Below are 15,938 nucleotides of genomic sequence, written 5' to 3'. Positions count from 1 at the left end.
TCTGGTTTACCAGCGTTCCTTCTACACTGGAGTTTTAATACATCCATAAAAATATAAGGGGGGAAAAAAAACAAAACTGTGCTGTTTAAACCTCTGTACCTCAATGTCTTCAACTATGTTGTTTTGTTTTAAGAATAATAGCACCTATGGCAGCCATTCTCTCCTTCTTCCTTGCTAATAGAACCATGATGCCTTCAGATTTGGAGCAGAGAACTCCTGACCTCAGCGAATGTGGGCTTTCACCCTGAAAGATGTCCCTGTCCTAATCCCCAGAAACTGATATGTTACCTTACATGGCAGAAAGGACTTTACAGATGGGATTAAGGTTACATAATTTGAGATGAGGCGATTATCCCTGATTATCTGGGTGGGCCCAATCTAATACGAGCCCTTAAAATCGAAGAACCTTTCTCAACAGTAGTCAGAGGCGTAACAGAAGCAGAAGATATTCAAAGCACAAGAGGGACTCGACCTGTGCTGCTGGCTTTGAAGACAAATGAAGGGGTCCATAAGCCAAGGAATGCACATGGCCTCTAGAAGCTGGAAACTGCCCTTACCTGCCAGCCAACAAGGACCTCCATCCTATAGCCACAAGGAACTGAACTCTGCCAGCAACCTGAATGAGCAAGAAAACAGATTCTCTCCAAAAAGAAAGGCAGCCCTGCTGACATTCTGATTTGGCCAGTGAGACCCAAGTTTGACTTCTGGCCGACAGAACTATGAGAAATAAATGTGTGTTGTTTTTAAGCCATGAAGTTTCTGGAAGTTTGTTACAGCAGTGATGGAAAACAAATCCCTGGGGAAGACATACAATGCAGTTCTGGCAAAGAGATGGAAGAAAAGATCTGTGGGAGCTCTGGGGAAGTTGCTAGAGGAAGGCTCCACCCGACACTGCCCTCTGTGTCCTGTGTCTGGACAGAGGTGTGTAATGATGTGCTTGCTGTCTGGAGCTGCTGCGCTCATCCCGCAACCGTTGTGGAGGCGCCAGAAGACAGCAAACACGAACCTAGAGCCCTGCCATCCCTGAGCCTCTAAATGAAGACCAGCCACCACCTCTCCCCACACGCTTGGTTGAGAAAAATAAGCGCGGCTCATCTAAGTCACGATTAATCAGGTACCATTCCTTACAGCAGCATTCCTAACTGACAGATACCTTCTCTCCAGGGATGTTTGGGGAAGTAAATAAGGGAACATGAGAAGCATGGAGTAAAGTTCTGGCACCATAAAAATGCTTTGTATATGAGCTTTCCCTTCCCTGTATCCCATGAACTATGACTTAAAACCCTGCTCTAATTATCAAGTAGAATATCATACCACTATGAGTGATTTCTCAAACCCTTCTTTCCAAAGACAAGTCTGCTTTCAAGTTCCCTATAGATAAGGGTCCAGTCCAAGTAGAAGCAATTTCCACAAAATTCCAAACAACAGAACATTCTCTTATCTAACCCCATGCACTAATTCTAACACCTCCAACCTCTTATGTCCTCAACCTGTACACATTCATTCCTTCACTCAGCCATTTAATCAGTGAACATTACTGTGTGTCCACCCTGTGGCAAATATGCCTCAATTAATAGGATGGAGGCATAATGCCTATCAGGAGAAAGAGAGAAAAGAGAGTGACCAAAAAAAAAAAAAAATGGAGACGGAAGAAAGGAAAGGAAAAGAGAAGCAAGTGCACAGAGGAGGTCGTGGAGTCCACCACGCAATGAGAGTGTCGGCTGCTGTGTCCCAGGAGCCCCATTGGGAGCAGCACATGCACTGAGTCTCTAAGAGCCCACTAAGGGTGACGATTCCTGCCATTCCACAGAACCAGCCAACATGATGGGAAACTTCCCATGGTTATCTTTGGTCAAGGTCAGACTCATAAGAAACAAACTCAAATTCTTCCTTATTTCCCATTTTAAGGGAAAAACACACACACACATACATAGCACAAACTGCATAAAGTAGTTATGAGTGAGAGCTTACACCACTACCAGTGTCAAGACTAGCAGTGTCATAAAAAATGCAGAATGAAGAGATACTTTAGTTAATCTACTGCCCTCTTGCCTCTGGCTTTGTAAAACAGCTTTTGTCTATAGCAGTGGTTCTCAACCTGCAGTGGCTTTTTTCCCCCTGGGGACATTTGGCAATGTCTGAAGACAGCTTTGGTTATCACGACTGGGGAAGGGTTCTACTGGCATCCAGTGCATAGAGCCCAGAGATGCTGCTCAACATTCTGCAGCACACAGCGCAGGCCCCACCACAAAGAACTATCTGGCCCAAAATGCCAATAGCGCCGAGGTTGAGAAACCCTGGTTTCTAGCTCCCCTCCTACTTCAGACCTACCACCTGATCCATGGGGTCACTGGAGTAGTAGTTTTCTGAGTGGGTGCATCGAATCCACACGGGCTTGAGAAGTTCTTCCTCCTCCTCCTCATTTTTGTCAGGCGGTGTCTCCTCCGCCTCTTTTTCCTTGATTGAGGTATAGTTCTTCTCCTTGCCAGAGCTCTGGGTGTCACTCCATCTGTCTTTTTCTTCTTCCCAACGAGCTCTCTTCTTCTCCCTACTTGGGGAACGACTTCAAAAGGGGACGGAGGAGGCTAATTATTAAAATGTTCTTCCATTGTAAAACTATTCTATCTCACCTGTTCAATTCATTTTTCACCTGAAATGAAAATGCCATGCCAAACCACCATATTTACTTTTGTTAAACCAGTGATTCCCAATCATCAGTCTGGTGGCATCAGAATCACCTGAAGTTCCTTGTTTAAAAATACAAATTCCCAGGCCCTACCCCAGATCTACTTACTGATTCACAGTCTCCAGGGGTGGGGCCCAAGAATCTGTATTTTTAATAATCTCCCCAGGTGATTCTGGTGTGCATCCAGCAGGTTCAGGAACAACTGGCAAACCATAACTCCTAGAAGAGAAAGATATTTGGGGAATATTTGGAAATCTCCACGTGTAGACAATTTCGGCAATGAGAATGCTAGTTTTGAAGCCTCCACATCTTGCTTTGCCAAGAAAAAGAAGGCTTCACAAAACATGGTCTCAACTTGGCCATAAATTTAGCCTTAGGACCATAATGTAAGAGTGAACCAGTTACATCTTCCCTAACCATCTCTCTGGAAGCCCACACTTGGGCATTACTGCTTAGAGAACCACCACTTTGCCTAGTTATGATTCCCACAAATACTAATATTAACTCAATTAAAAAGGATAAAACCAACTCTATCTCCTCGAACTTCTGGGGCTTGAAATTTGCAAAGGCCCATCTTATGGATGTGCTTGGAGGGAAAAATCTATAGAATAGATTTTAATTTAAGCCCAAGAAATTTAGGTGGAAACATATAGACCTCGAGAATCCAGACAAGGAGGTAACTGCTTTATCAGTGTTACGCTGGCAGCCTCTGCAGCTCCACTAACAAAGTTACTATTATCCAAGAAAGTATGTATCCAGAGCAAAGTCACAAATTAGCTCTTTCCATCAACTCTACCACTAACTTCTAATTTTACGACAGGGAAAGTGGGAGTGTCTACATTGTATACATTGGAGGTAAGGGGTGAGTGATTAGAAAGATTATACATATTGATTACTTATTAATTTCTAAATATTCTAATGTACATCATTAGTTTTGTTACCAGAAAAAAAAAGTTACTATAAAGCAAAATGTATATACATTCACTGTAAAAAAAAAAATCAAAGCATTAAGAGAAATAAAACAAAAATCACCTGTAACACCAGAAATGACCACTAAATTTACAAATATGTTAAAACATATAAATATATGAAAGTATAGAAATATACACATTTTAACAAACAAGGAACTCCATAGCCTGCCCTTCTCACTCAATAGTAAGTCAGGAACACCTTTTTATTTCAGTACCTCTATATCTGAACCATTTTTAATAACTGAACATTATTCTTTCATATGTATACACCATAATTTAACAAATGTGTCCACAGTCACTTAGGTTGTTACCGTGTTTTTGCCATCACAAACAATGCTACCATAAACACACGTGTTCTTTGCCCATTTTATTTCACACAAAAAAGTGTGTACTTTTTTTTTAAGCTTTCTCTCCAGATAAGCAGTACCAGTTTAGACCAATCAAAACCATCCACAAGTTCCCGTTTCCACATATCCTGTCAACATGATCGTTGTTAATCTTTGCCTTTCTGATGGGAAAAGTATCTCATTTAATTTATCTTGCAATTTTTTATCACTACCGAAATGACACATTTCGTGTTCACTTCTTTTATGAATATCCAGTCATATGCTATGCCAATGTTATTTAAACTAGGATTATAGTCTTACTGAAAGAGTTTTTATTAAGATAATCACCCTTCTGACAAACGTAATGGAATCTTTTTCAGTTTTTCGTTTTCCTTTTATTCCTACAAACAACTTTTATATGGCCAAATCTAGAGAATTTTTTTATATTTCCTGCCTTAGTGTTATGCTTGGAATTCCATTCCAAGGTTAAATATTTTATGTTTTCTTCAGTTACTTTTAATATTAATTTTTTTACTCTCTCTTCAAGATATAAAGCAGAAATCTAATTTCAGTTTTCTCCTCCATACGGCTCACCAATGGTCCCCATGTCAGTTTCTCCTCTGATGTGAAACAACTTTATGATAGGTGTAAATTTTTATATATTCTTGAATATTGCTCAATATTTGTTTCATTGATCTATTTATACCCATATCAAATTGCTGTAACTACATGTTTATAGAATATTTTAATACTACTAGACAAAGTGTTTCCGCATTATTATTTTTCTTCATCATTCTCACTTCTGTTCCAAAGAAGAATCCGAGTCATTATGAAGTTCTAAAACCAGTACTTTGACTTAAGTTACATCAAAATTGTAGATTATTTTGAAGACAACTGGTATTTTTATACTATCTTCCACTTCCACTACAGGAACATGGCATGCCCTCCATTCATTGACATCACCTTCTTTGTCATCAGCTACATTTATAGTTTCTTCCCATTAATCTACATATTTTTTTAAGTTTACTAAGATATTTAATTTTAATTAATTTAACTTTTCTATAGTGAATCTACATTTTGCTTTCCTGTTACATTTTCTAAGTAGGTATTCCTTGTATTTAAGGAGTCTATTAATTTGGGTATGTTTATTTTATAACTGTCAACTTCAGTGAGTTAATTCTCTTTCTTTGTTAGCTGATCCTCTTGAATTTTCCTGATAATACCATTAGCTAATAATGGTAACTCTTAGCTCCCAATGGTGTGGTTTTGTTTGTTTTTGGTGTTTACTGAGAACCTGACACTCTGCTAGGCATTTTACTGACACTCACATTTAATCCTTACAAGAATCCTATGAGGCAGATATGAACATCTCCTACAGAGGAAACAGAATTAGAAACTACATCACTTGCCCAATATCACAATGCTAGTAAGTGGTATTCAGATGCTAATACGGTTGTTTGACACAGACATTTTGACATGTACTAAAAATCCCACCAAATGCTTATTATTATCATCAAGAAACACGGGCAAAAGACATCCTCATCCCCTCCCCTTTAGGCAGGTGTCTTGAATGTTGGATGGTCAGGGGTGTCTGTTGTGAATACCAATTAGTACTTTTTTTTCTTTTTTTTAACACTTTGAGGGGGGCATTTCAAAACAGGAGCAAAACATCTTTTTTAGGTGTCTCAGGCATTCCAAACTTCAAAATCCAAACTCAAAATTGTTTAACAATATGCTATATTACACTATGATAAGTTTTCTCCTTTACAGTATTTACAACTCTAATTTTTATTTTCTCATCTACTGCATTAGCTAGAACTCGCAGAATCCAAGTCTGCCTTCTCCACAAGCGACTTGGCACTGGAAAAGAAACCACTAGACCAAAGAGATTTCCAGCACTCTACATTAAAAATCATCAACCTCACATGGGTCTTCAGTGATGTCCACCAACACAATATCTTGGCTTTTTTCCTATCCTTGTCTCCTTTTTCTCCTCCTCCTCAGGCCCTTTCTCACTGAACAAACTCTTCCTAGTTACCTCATCTACTCCATGGCATTTACTATTTCAGCTGGGATCTCTTTTCTGAACTTGACACCTGTACGTCCAATTAACTACCACATAATTCCATTTGGTTGTCTCATAGATTCTGAACTCCACATGCCCAAAATTGAACTCCTCTTGCCTCTTAGTATCCCTCACTCACCCTCAACGAGGAACACCAAGATCTCAGCTGTTGCTTTTCTTCCCTCATGATCAGTTATCAGGTCCTGCAGACTCAATCTCATAAATATCTGTCAATTACCTCTACCTTTCCCCATTACCACTCTCATTGCCCTGATCTAGGTACAATCATTTCTTTCGTGAATTACTACAAGTCTTCTAAACTCACTTCCCAACCTCCAGGCTTGACCTTCTCAGAGCATTTCTCCACCCTGCAACCTTCACACGTGCTCTTCTCTCTTCCTCTGCCACTCCCTTCCCTACTGCATTCCCACACATACTTCAGCTATCAGGAAAATGTCCATCTCTCTAGGACTACCCTAGACTGAGTTTTTCATTGCTGTGTTCCCAGAACAAGATGTAACTACTCCATCAAAAGCACTTCTTACAGCACTTAACTTCCTTATTCTCGTAAAATGGGGACTCCCGTTAACGACTATATCACTTGCACCAGTATAACACCTGGGACACACAAGAAGACAATGTTTTTCACTTGTTTACTGATTAAGTTGCACAATGTTAGGTAACAATGACAGGCAAAGGGGCCTCCTTGTCTTTTTTCTAACTTGTATGGGAAGGCCTGTAAGGTTTCCACATTAAATTTGGTTCTTCTGAGATAGTGTCATCATGCTCATCATGAGATAATGTTCTGCATCTTATTTAAAAAGTCTGCTTATATTCTTTGTTCACTCACGTTTTTACTCATAAATGGATGCTGCTTTTATTTTAAATACTGAATAGGCAGGTAGATAACCCTACAGATTCTGACACAAAGAATTAGACATTTCCTATTACCAATCTATCTATCCATGCAATCTTGGAACAAACTCAGTTGTTTTAACACACTACTGAAAACAACTTGCTAATATACTAAACTATTTTTATATCCATATTTGTAAGAGAGATTGTCTTGTAGTTTTCTTTTCATTGATTAGGCTTTGCCATCTGGGTTTTCCTGGTATCAGAGCATGAGCTGAGCTTTCCTTCCATCTTCTTCAGTGTTCTAGAACAGTTTAAAAATTTTGGAAGATGGTACAAATTCAACTGTTTCATTTTTTCCCATGGTTATTGGCCTATTAAAATTTCCTGCTTCTTGTGTAAAGTTTGTAATTTTTGTTTTCCTAGAAATCAACCCACCACATCCAAGTTTGTTAATTTTTTAAATATCTGTACTTAGACCAACGTAGTGTAATTTTTAAATCTCATTCATTCCTATAATAATACTTATATAATATAATAATATATAATATAAATATAATAATTCTTTCTTATACCTAAGGAAATATGTTTCTCTTTTCTTGACTTGCCACTTTTTAACTTGTATGACCTTGCAAAGAAAGGCCTTGCATTTATTTACAATATTGTTATATCGCTATAGTTCTGTTTTCGAGTTCATCAATTTATTTTATCTTTAAATCTCTTTTTCTGCTTTTCTTATACTCTAACAATTTCTCGAGGCAAGTGATCAGATAATTACACATAGTTACCATTTATTTGGCACTAACTTTGGGCCAGTTCTAAGTGTTTTACATGTTTTATCTCAATGACCCCTCACCACTCAATAAGGCAAGTATAACTGTCCTTATTTCAGACAAAGACATTGAGGCTTAAAAAGGTTAGACATCTTTGCCCAAGAACAAAGTTGGGAAAACTAATAAATTATTCCAGATCTGTCAGATTCCTGAGTGCTGTTTGTAATTACTATTATATGAGATTATGAATTTTACTTCTTGATATACAACTTCTTACATCCTCTAAGTGTGGGTTCATAGCAATCTCAATGTCATTTTTCTAAATAAAGTGTGACTGTAGTTTTGCTCTTTTTTCCTGAAACAAGTAAATTTAAGAGCATAATTATGAATTTCCAAGGTTTTCTTCAAAAAATCTTGAATTATTAACAAAGTTTTATACCAATTAAGGTCAGAAAAAGTGGCCCATATAACTCATAATTTTTGGAAATTTATCAAGATTTTCTTTGTGCATAATCAGTACATCTTGAAAGTAAAGATTTTTCAGTTCCTGGCTGCATCAGCTTTTCGCAGGGCATTTTGGACAGACTCTTAGGCTATTCTGAAGACTTGGCTGATACTCTGCACAAGCACAAAATCTGAATTCAAGGAGATAATCCTATGACTTCTTTCAGTGTCAACTCCTTGCTTACCTTCCAGATCTCTTATACTCTTTTTTGTAGGACCTTTCCAGAGATGGTGATCTTCGGCTGTCCCGGTGCCTGTGTCTCTCCCGTTCCCGCTCTCTTAAAGGAATTAATACACAGAGCTGTTTTCAACAGAAAGACTCAAAAACACCATCTCTTTTCACTGAATGCATCCTCTAAATAAATGGACTTCACCTAAGAATTTTTCAGGCACTATTCTCTATGGGACTTTTTTATTCATCCTTCATTTAGTAGGGGATAAAGGAGCTTTTCACTTTACAGAAGTTAACTAACTTGGACATTTTTTGCTGTTTTCTTTAAAGAAAGAAGTCATAACTTGATGCTGAGCAAGAAAGGGAATTTTATCAAAATCTTCTCTCAAGACCTTCCAACCAGCCAATCCTTGGTTATTTAACTTACAGGGAAAACTTTAAAGGATTCTACTGCCTATTGATTTCTAGAAAACTCTCAAATTCATTCATAAAATAAATGCAAATTAAAGCTTTTATAGTAAAAATTAGGACAAGGTTCTATAATGAAAGACCTCTAAACTCTTATAGGTGACAGGCCTGGGTTGTAGTTCTAGCTATCACTAGCTGCCATGAGACTCTAAGTCACTTTACCTTTAAATGCTATTTTCATCTAGAAAAAACTCTAAACGGGGATGCTCAGTTTACCCAATGTAAAAGAAGAATGAGGGAGTTTAAAACTTTCCAATGTAAAACTAGCATTTAATAACAATAAAAACTTCTGAGTCTATTTAATAAGTATAGTGAAGATATGGAACAAAAATCAGAACTTTAGTGTGTTTGAATCAGAACTATATCCAAGGCAAATAACCACCCAATCTTAGAACAGAAAAAAAAAAAAAAAAGCTATAGTTAGCCTGAGTCCAGCAAGACTATAAAAATTTCTCAATTCCAAAATGTTTCCCAACCTATAGCCAAACAGAAGAAATGTCAATGTATCAAAATCAAAACTTACGAAACTGAGAGCAGTGACTGCTTAGATATTAAAACAAAAACTGTTTTTTCACTTAAAGCTCACCCCAACCTCAGAAAAGACTCCTCTGAATAATCTTCTTTGGGACAGACACAATCTTCAGGCACACACCAGGTGTCCAAAACAGAGTAGCTAGAGCTTGTGATTCCACACCCTTCATCTGATACACTTCTAAAATTCCACTTTACTTTTAGGAAGTAAATCCCAATTATAGAAACTAGTGAGCAGTACCACATGTCCAAGATACAGTGTAATTCATAATGGCATGGCTGCTGAAAAGAATAATAGCCCAAAGTTCCAAAGAAAAACTCTATTTAGAGAAAATTTCTCATTTTTGTTTTTAACATCTAGGCAATAGAATTTTGCATTCAAGAACAGCACTTCTGATGATGATCACTACCTCTGAGCGGGTCTAAACTGAAAAGACCAATTTGGGGATAAATCACATTAATAACGCTCTATCAGGAACCCATGTAAAGCAAGAAAAACGATGTTTGGGTTACTTTTCCAAAAGCTCTTCCTTGTTTGCAAGCATTAGGATATTCCGTAGGTACATAATACTGGCTCTCCAATGGCTACACACGGTCCTGGCAACAGGACAGCTTTGTGGACAACTGTGCTGTAGCACTACTCACTGGAAGCCACTGCACTGTTCCCCATTGCACAGCAGAGTGTTCGGTGCACTGCATCTGTGGCTGTTTATTTCCCATCCCCCACAGCAACCTTGCTCTTTCATAACAAACACATTTATCCACTTCTTCATAAACCTTTTCTAGAAATAGGTTGCCCTAAAACAGCCCTGTAATTATTATTATTCAAGCACATTTCAGAGGAGGAGAAAAAGAAGGAAGACGGAATTTGCAAAAGGTTCGATTCACCTACCCCAAGAAGCAAGGGGAGAAGTAGTCAGAGGACAGACTATAGAATTTACAGAAACTTAACACAATCTAAGGCACCAATCTGTGAAGTTTTGGTTTTTTGCAATATACTTCTAGAAGTTATATTAGGACGTCATGTGCCCTATGTTTATTTCACAGAAGCATTCCACATAAGATAGATAACTGACACTCCACCTAAGACCTCTAAGGGAGCCAATTATAATGTGGCTGTGCCACTAAGGCAGCTCCAGGACAAAAGCCCCAGGTACAGCATTATAAAACCATTCCAATGTAAATAAAGGCCATTTAGAAAGAAGAGCCAACAGCCTAAGTAGGTCCTTCATAAGAAGTTGTGGTTTAGGATAATAGAGATTAATGTAATTCTTTTGGCACTGGATTTCACTTACTGATAGAGATCCTCAGTTTACAGGACATCTGAGTTTCTTCAAACATATAACTCCAAGTTTACGCCTAGATGGAAAAATTTAGGATTTTACAGCACAGCCCTAAAAACTCCTCTAACTAACGCACCCCAAAACAGATTTTTAAAAATGCTATCTAGAATGTTAAAGTTTGCAGCAAAATGTTTCCCCAGAGGTAGGATTATTAACAATCACTTTAAAGACTGAAGAAAACGTTTAAACTCTTTCCAGTTTGGATTTTCACCATAAAATTGTAAAATAAACAATCACAGGCCTCTGCCAACTAGTCCATCATGGAATAATTAAGAACAAAATTGACCAGAAACAGTAATTCATGCTGATAAGATTTTTTAAAAGTTTACTGACGCTCGGTCAGCTTTGGCCCACCAGAAACCACTCATCTCTGCAGGAAACACGCTCCCTTCTACCTTCCACTGGGCATTGGGGAAAGGCAACAACGCATTTCCTTCCAAACCTTCAGAGCATTCTTCAGGTGAGAATAACCATTACCATTTACTGGCAAAATGTTCAGAATCACACCAACAGTCATGAGAAAAACATGGAAACCAAGAAGTGAACCGATTGCACAGGAGCCAAGACCAGCTCTCTAAAACCCAAACAACCAAGTGGTCTGGTTTGGGGAGCTCAAATATTTTTAGCACAGAAGTTCCACAAGACAATGAAGGTAAACAACCACAGGGGATAGAATGAGAAGCACTGTTACTAGCTTGACAACTGGAAAACCTCAAATCTTCATCAATATAAAGAGTTCACTGAAGGGATAAATAAATATTAGTACAATCATTATCTGTGTATTTGTATTTTTCCATCTAACCCAACATTCTTAGGCTTTTGGGATAAGAGACACCACCTCTTGAGAATCTGCTGTGAGCTACCAACTTACTTGTAGAAAAACATACACACACATAACATTTTTCATATAACTTCAGAGCATTTCTAGAAGGCCATCAATGAACCCAAGTTTAAGAACATCTGCTCAACACCTTATTCTCTTGTATATACAGATATTTGGTATTCTGAAAAACAGAAATGAAATCTGGAATGGAATAATATTTTTTAAATACAACTTTCTTCCGTATAAATATGTTTCAATACAACAAAACAGGTTAAAAGCTATTTTTGAAAACTGTAATTTGATAATGTGTAACTAACATTATTTCATTTTACACGGAAACAGAGCAAGAAGGCAACAATGTACAATAAACTTCCACTTATCCTAAAAATCAGAAAGCAGACTCTGCTTGTTAACTAGGTTGATTCCTAATTGATAACATATGCAGGTCATCAATTCCAAAGGAAGACAAGTGCTATAGCCTGATACAATGATCACACTGAACATAATTAAGTATGACACACACAAAAATACAAGATCTTTCATTGGATCATCACCAAATGTCAACTGTATTATGGAGAGTAATCAGCTTACATTCACCGAAATGAATCTACATTGATAATTTTGGAATGCTTCTCAAAAGTGGCTTTTTCTGACATCAACTTCTTTACTTGTCAGTTGTCTCTTCCTCTTTAAAACAGCCCCAGACAAGATTTCTTTCCTTTTATAAATTGAAATGCACTGCTAGACCTCTTTGTTTTGGTTTGCTGATACACAAAAATGGCAGAGGTGTCTGGGCCTCTGCAGTTCATAAGAAACACACATGTGCTGTACCTGCTCCGCTCGTAGCTCCGGTGACGGGACGGCGTTCTCCCTCGGTCATAATCTGACCTGTAGCGGCTCTCTTGCCTTCTCCGGTCAGGACTTCGGCCTCGCTCCCGCCGATCCAAGGACCGATGCCTCTCTCCTCGCCCATGACTGTGATCCCGGTGCCTGTGATCATCGTAATGCTTGAGCCTTTCCGGGGACCTTCTCTCACTGGGAGCCTTTGGGAGTGGGTATGGAGGGAGATGCCTAAAGTGAGGACTGCTGCTGTTATTAGCACTGGGTGGGAAAGAACTGGGGTTGTTCTGGAAGCTATTAAAATTGGGAGGCGGGAAATTGTGGTGTGAGTACCCCGGAGGGTACTGATAATTGACCTGCTGTGGCATGACTGGAGGGGGTGGAGGGTGGGGCATGGAAGGAGGGGGCATCATGAAAGGGAAAGTGCCCTGTCCAGGAGGTGCTCCAGGGACCGGAGGGTTATTAGGACAGGGCATCGGAGGTGGCATGGGAGGAAAACAAGGAGGCACCGGGAAGGGGGGCCGCATCTGGTGGTTGGGAAAGGGGGGCCGGATTGGGCAGGGGGGAAGAGGGCCTTGTGCTGACGGAGGCATAGGTGGAGGGAAGGGTACAAAGTCTGGTCGTGGAGGCAGAAAATTGGGGGCTGGAGAGTTTGAGAATGTGGTGGAAGGGGCACTTGGAGGTTCATATTGATATTGCACAGGAGGCTGCTGAGGGTGAAGCAGTCTCAGATTTTGGGGCCTGAAGGCTGGTGCTGAGGGTCTGGCTCCATGTCCTCCTCGCCCTCGGGGACACCCTCGTCCTGGGTAGAACGACATTCTATGACTTCATTGGAGGAAAGAAAAAGAAAAAAAGAACCTCACTATGTAAACAGGGTTTCACAAATGCCTGACCATCTTCAAGAGCAATTAACAGACCCCTTAGGCCGCTGGAATATTCCACTCATCTAATACTGAGTTCTCTGTATTATCTGAAACTCTTCTGGGCCAATAAACTCCTCTTCCCCTGTCTCAGCCACACAATCCACTGCCTCGGTCAGTCCCTGGACCTTATCAATCCCTACAGCAGCTCCACCTCCAGAATGACCAATTCAACGAGCCATTGTTCAACCATTTGCTATCATGTCCTCGTTCAAGTTCCCCAAAAATCTTGACCTCACCATGTCATCCCGTTTTGTGCAGGTGCACCAGCATCTTCCTGTTTTCACCTTCCTCCCCACTCAGCAGACTCCAGAAAATCAACGTAACATGTCCTAAAAGGAATTAATGATCTTCCCCTACAAGACACGACTTGCTCCTTTTTTAGTGTTTCCTATCTCAATAGATGATACCATTTATTGGTCCTCAAGTTACACACCAGGGAATCATCTAAGAACTTTTCCTCCCTGTGATGAGAAAAACAACTTTTTGAAAAACAACTTTTGCTTTTCTGAGTTACTGCCTAGGCATCTTACATGACAACCATGCTCACACCCAGAGTCTGGACGCGTAGATAAGAATCTGAGTTTAGGATTCCCGCCATTAAGTTTCTGCGTTGCTTTTCCCAGTGCTCCTTTTAAAATAACCACTTAGAGTTAAGCCTGCAAAAAGTTAGTGACCTCCGCCACAACCACCTTATAAGTACAGTCATGAGTCACTTAACAATGGGGTAGTTCTGAAAAATGTGTGGTTAGGTGAGTTCATTGTTGTGTGAACACTGTAGAGTGTATTTATACACACCTAGATGGTATAGTCTACTACACACCTAGGCTATATGGTACTCATCTTATGGGACCTCTGTCATTGAAAGTCATTATGTGGCGCGTGACTGTAATAGGTGCTTGCTACCCAGCTCTCTATCTCCTGTTTGCTCATGACCTGGGACGGAGGACTGCCATTCCCCGGGCTCATCGCGCCCCCTCGCTTCTGGATCTGTAACAAATTTTGTGACTGCTTCCTTTGGGTGGGTGTACTGAAACTGCGCCTTCAATCAAAACTACCCGTAGGTTTCACCTCCGCAAAGTCAGAGCTCGGATGCTGAGGGTGTGTCCAGTGGTTTTTCTGTAAACATCTTCACAATAAACATCTTTGTCACAAACATTTTCACTGCATAACTAACTGGTGAAGGTGTTTGCAGCGAAAATGCTGGGGCAAAGATGTCTATGGCAAAGACACTTACCACAAAACTACCTAGAACCGCTGAGGAGCTACCTGCCGACCCCCTGTGGGAAGCTTTCCCCTACTCATCCGGCAGGTCATAATCTGCACATTCATAATTCTATACACCAGCTCTGGCTTCTCAACACACTCCCTTATCCTCTTTAGCTAAAAACTTATTTTAAAACTCCTATCATTCCATCTTTATAAATACTTGAGTTCATGCACTTCACACCATCATCTCTTGCCTGGCTCCTATAACAACACCCTTGCTGGCCTTTCTACAACCATTATCACCGCCCTCCAGGCCTTTGTTAGGTTCTCTGCTCTCATACACTCTGTGCATCCTCTTGGCATGCCTCAGAGATACCGTAGCCTCTGTTCCAGACCACCACAATAAAGCAAATACCGAATCACACCAATTTTTGGTTTCCTAGTGCATCTAAAAGTTATGTTGCAAATGTTGGAGAGGACATGGAGAACAGGGAACCCTCAAACACTGCAGGTGGGGATGCAAACTTATGCAGCCACTATGGAAAAACAGTATGGAGATTTCCCAAAAGATTAAAATAGAAATACCATACAACCCAGCTATTCCACTACTGAGTATTTATCCAAAGAACTTGAAATCCACAATTCGAAGAGACTTTTGCACTCCTATGTTCACTGTGGCATTATTCACAATAGCCAAGATATGGAAGCATCCTAAGTGCCCATCGACTGATGACTAGATAATGATGTGATATATATACAATGCAATACTACTCAGCCATTAAAAAAAAAAGACAAAATCATCCCATTAGCAACAACATGGATGGACCTTGAAGGTATTATGTTAAGTGAAATAAGCCAGACAAAGACAAACACCGTATGATTTCACTCATATGTGGAAGATAAACTAACACATGGACAAAGAGAACAGATTAGTGGTTACCAGAGGGGAAGGGGTTTGGGGGTGGGCATAAGGGGTAAAAGGGTGCATTTATGTGGTGACTGACAAATAATAACATACAAATGAAATCCCACAATGTTATAAACTATTATGACCTCAATAAAATTTTTATAAAAAAAGGTATGTTGCACTTTTCTGGGACTTTGAGAGAAATGTAGGTGACAGAATACATTTTATGAACATTTTTGGTTTAAGGGAATGTTGTGACTGGTGGTTTGATCTTCTATGCAGACCACTAAAACTTTCTCCATATCAGCAATAAGACTGCTTTGCCTTCTTATCATTCGTGTGTTCACTGAAGTAACACTTTCCATGTCTTTCAAGAACTTTTCCTTTGCATTCACAACTTGGCTAAGCGGTTTGGTGCCAGAGACCTATCTCAGCTCTGACATGCCATCCTCACTAAGCTTCATCACTTCTAGCTTTTGACTTAAACTGAGAGACGTGCTCTCTTCCTTTCACTTGAACACTTAGAGGCCACTGTAGGGTTATTA

The 15,938-nt window shown here is 39.6% G+C and overlaps 1 protein-coding gene across 7 annotated transcripts in view; it reads right to left on the bottom strand.

Annotated features, from left to right (window-relative positions):
- DROSHA (drosha ribonuclease III) overlaps positions 1-15,938 on the bottom strand; it is a 118,755-nt gene that overhangs the window by 99,738 nt on the left and 3,079 nt on the right. For 3 of the 7 annotated variants that reach the window (XM_046671940.1, XM_046671939.1, XM_046671941.1), the window contains exons 4-7: positions 12,349-13,182; positions 8,366-8,458; positions 2,795-2,905; positions 2,332-2,563 (exon numbers count right to left, since the gene is read on the bottom strand). In XM_046671940.1, coding sequence (XP_046527896.1) covers positions 2,332-2,563; positions 2,795-2,905; positions 8,366-8,458; positions 12,349-13,182 — 1,270 coding nt within the window. The remainder of the gene's footprint in view (positions 1-2,331; positions 2,564-2,794; positions 2,906-8,365; positions 8,459-12,348; positions 13,183-15,938) is intronic. The other 4 variants (XM_046671945.1, XM_046671943.1, XM_046671942.1 and 1 more) reach the window with 4 other exon arrangements.

This window comes from Equus quagga, chromosome 9, assembly GCF_021613505.1.
Source record: "Equus quagga isolate Etosha38 chromosome 9, UCLA_HA_Equagga_1.0, whole genome shotgun sequence".
Classification (NCBI taxonomy): Eukaryota; Metazoa; Chordata; class Mammalia; order Perissodactyla; family Equidae; genus Equus; species Equus quagga.
Note: the sequence above shows the minus strand (reverse complement) of the source record. Positions and strands in the feature narration are given on the sequence as shown.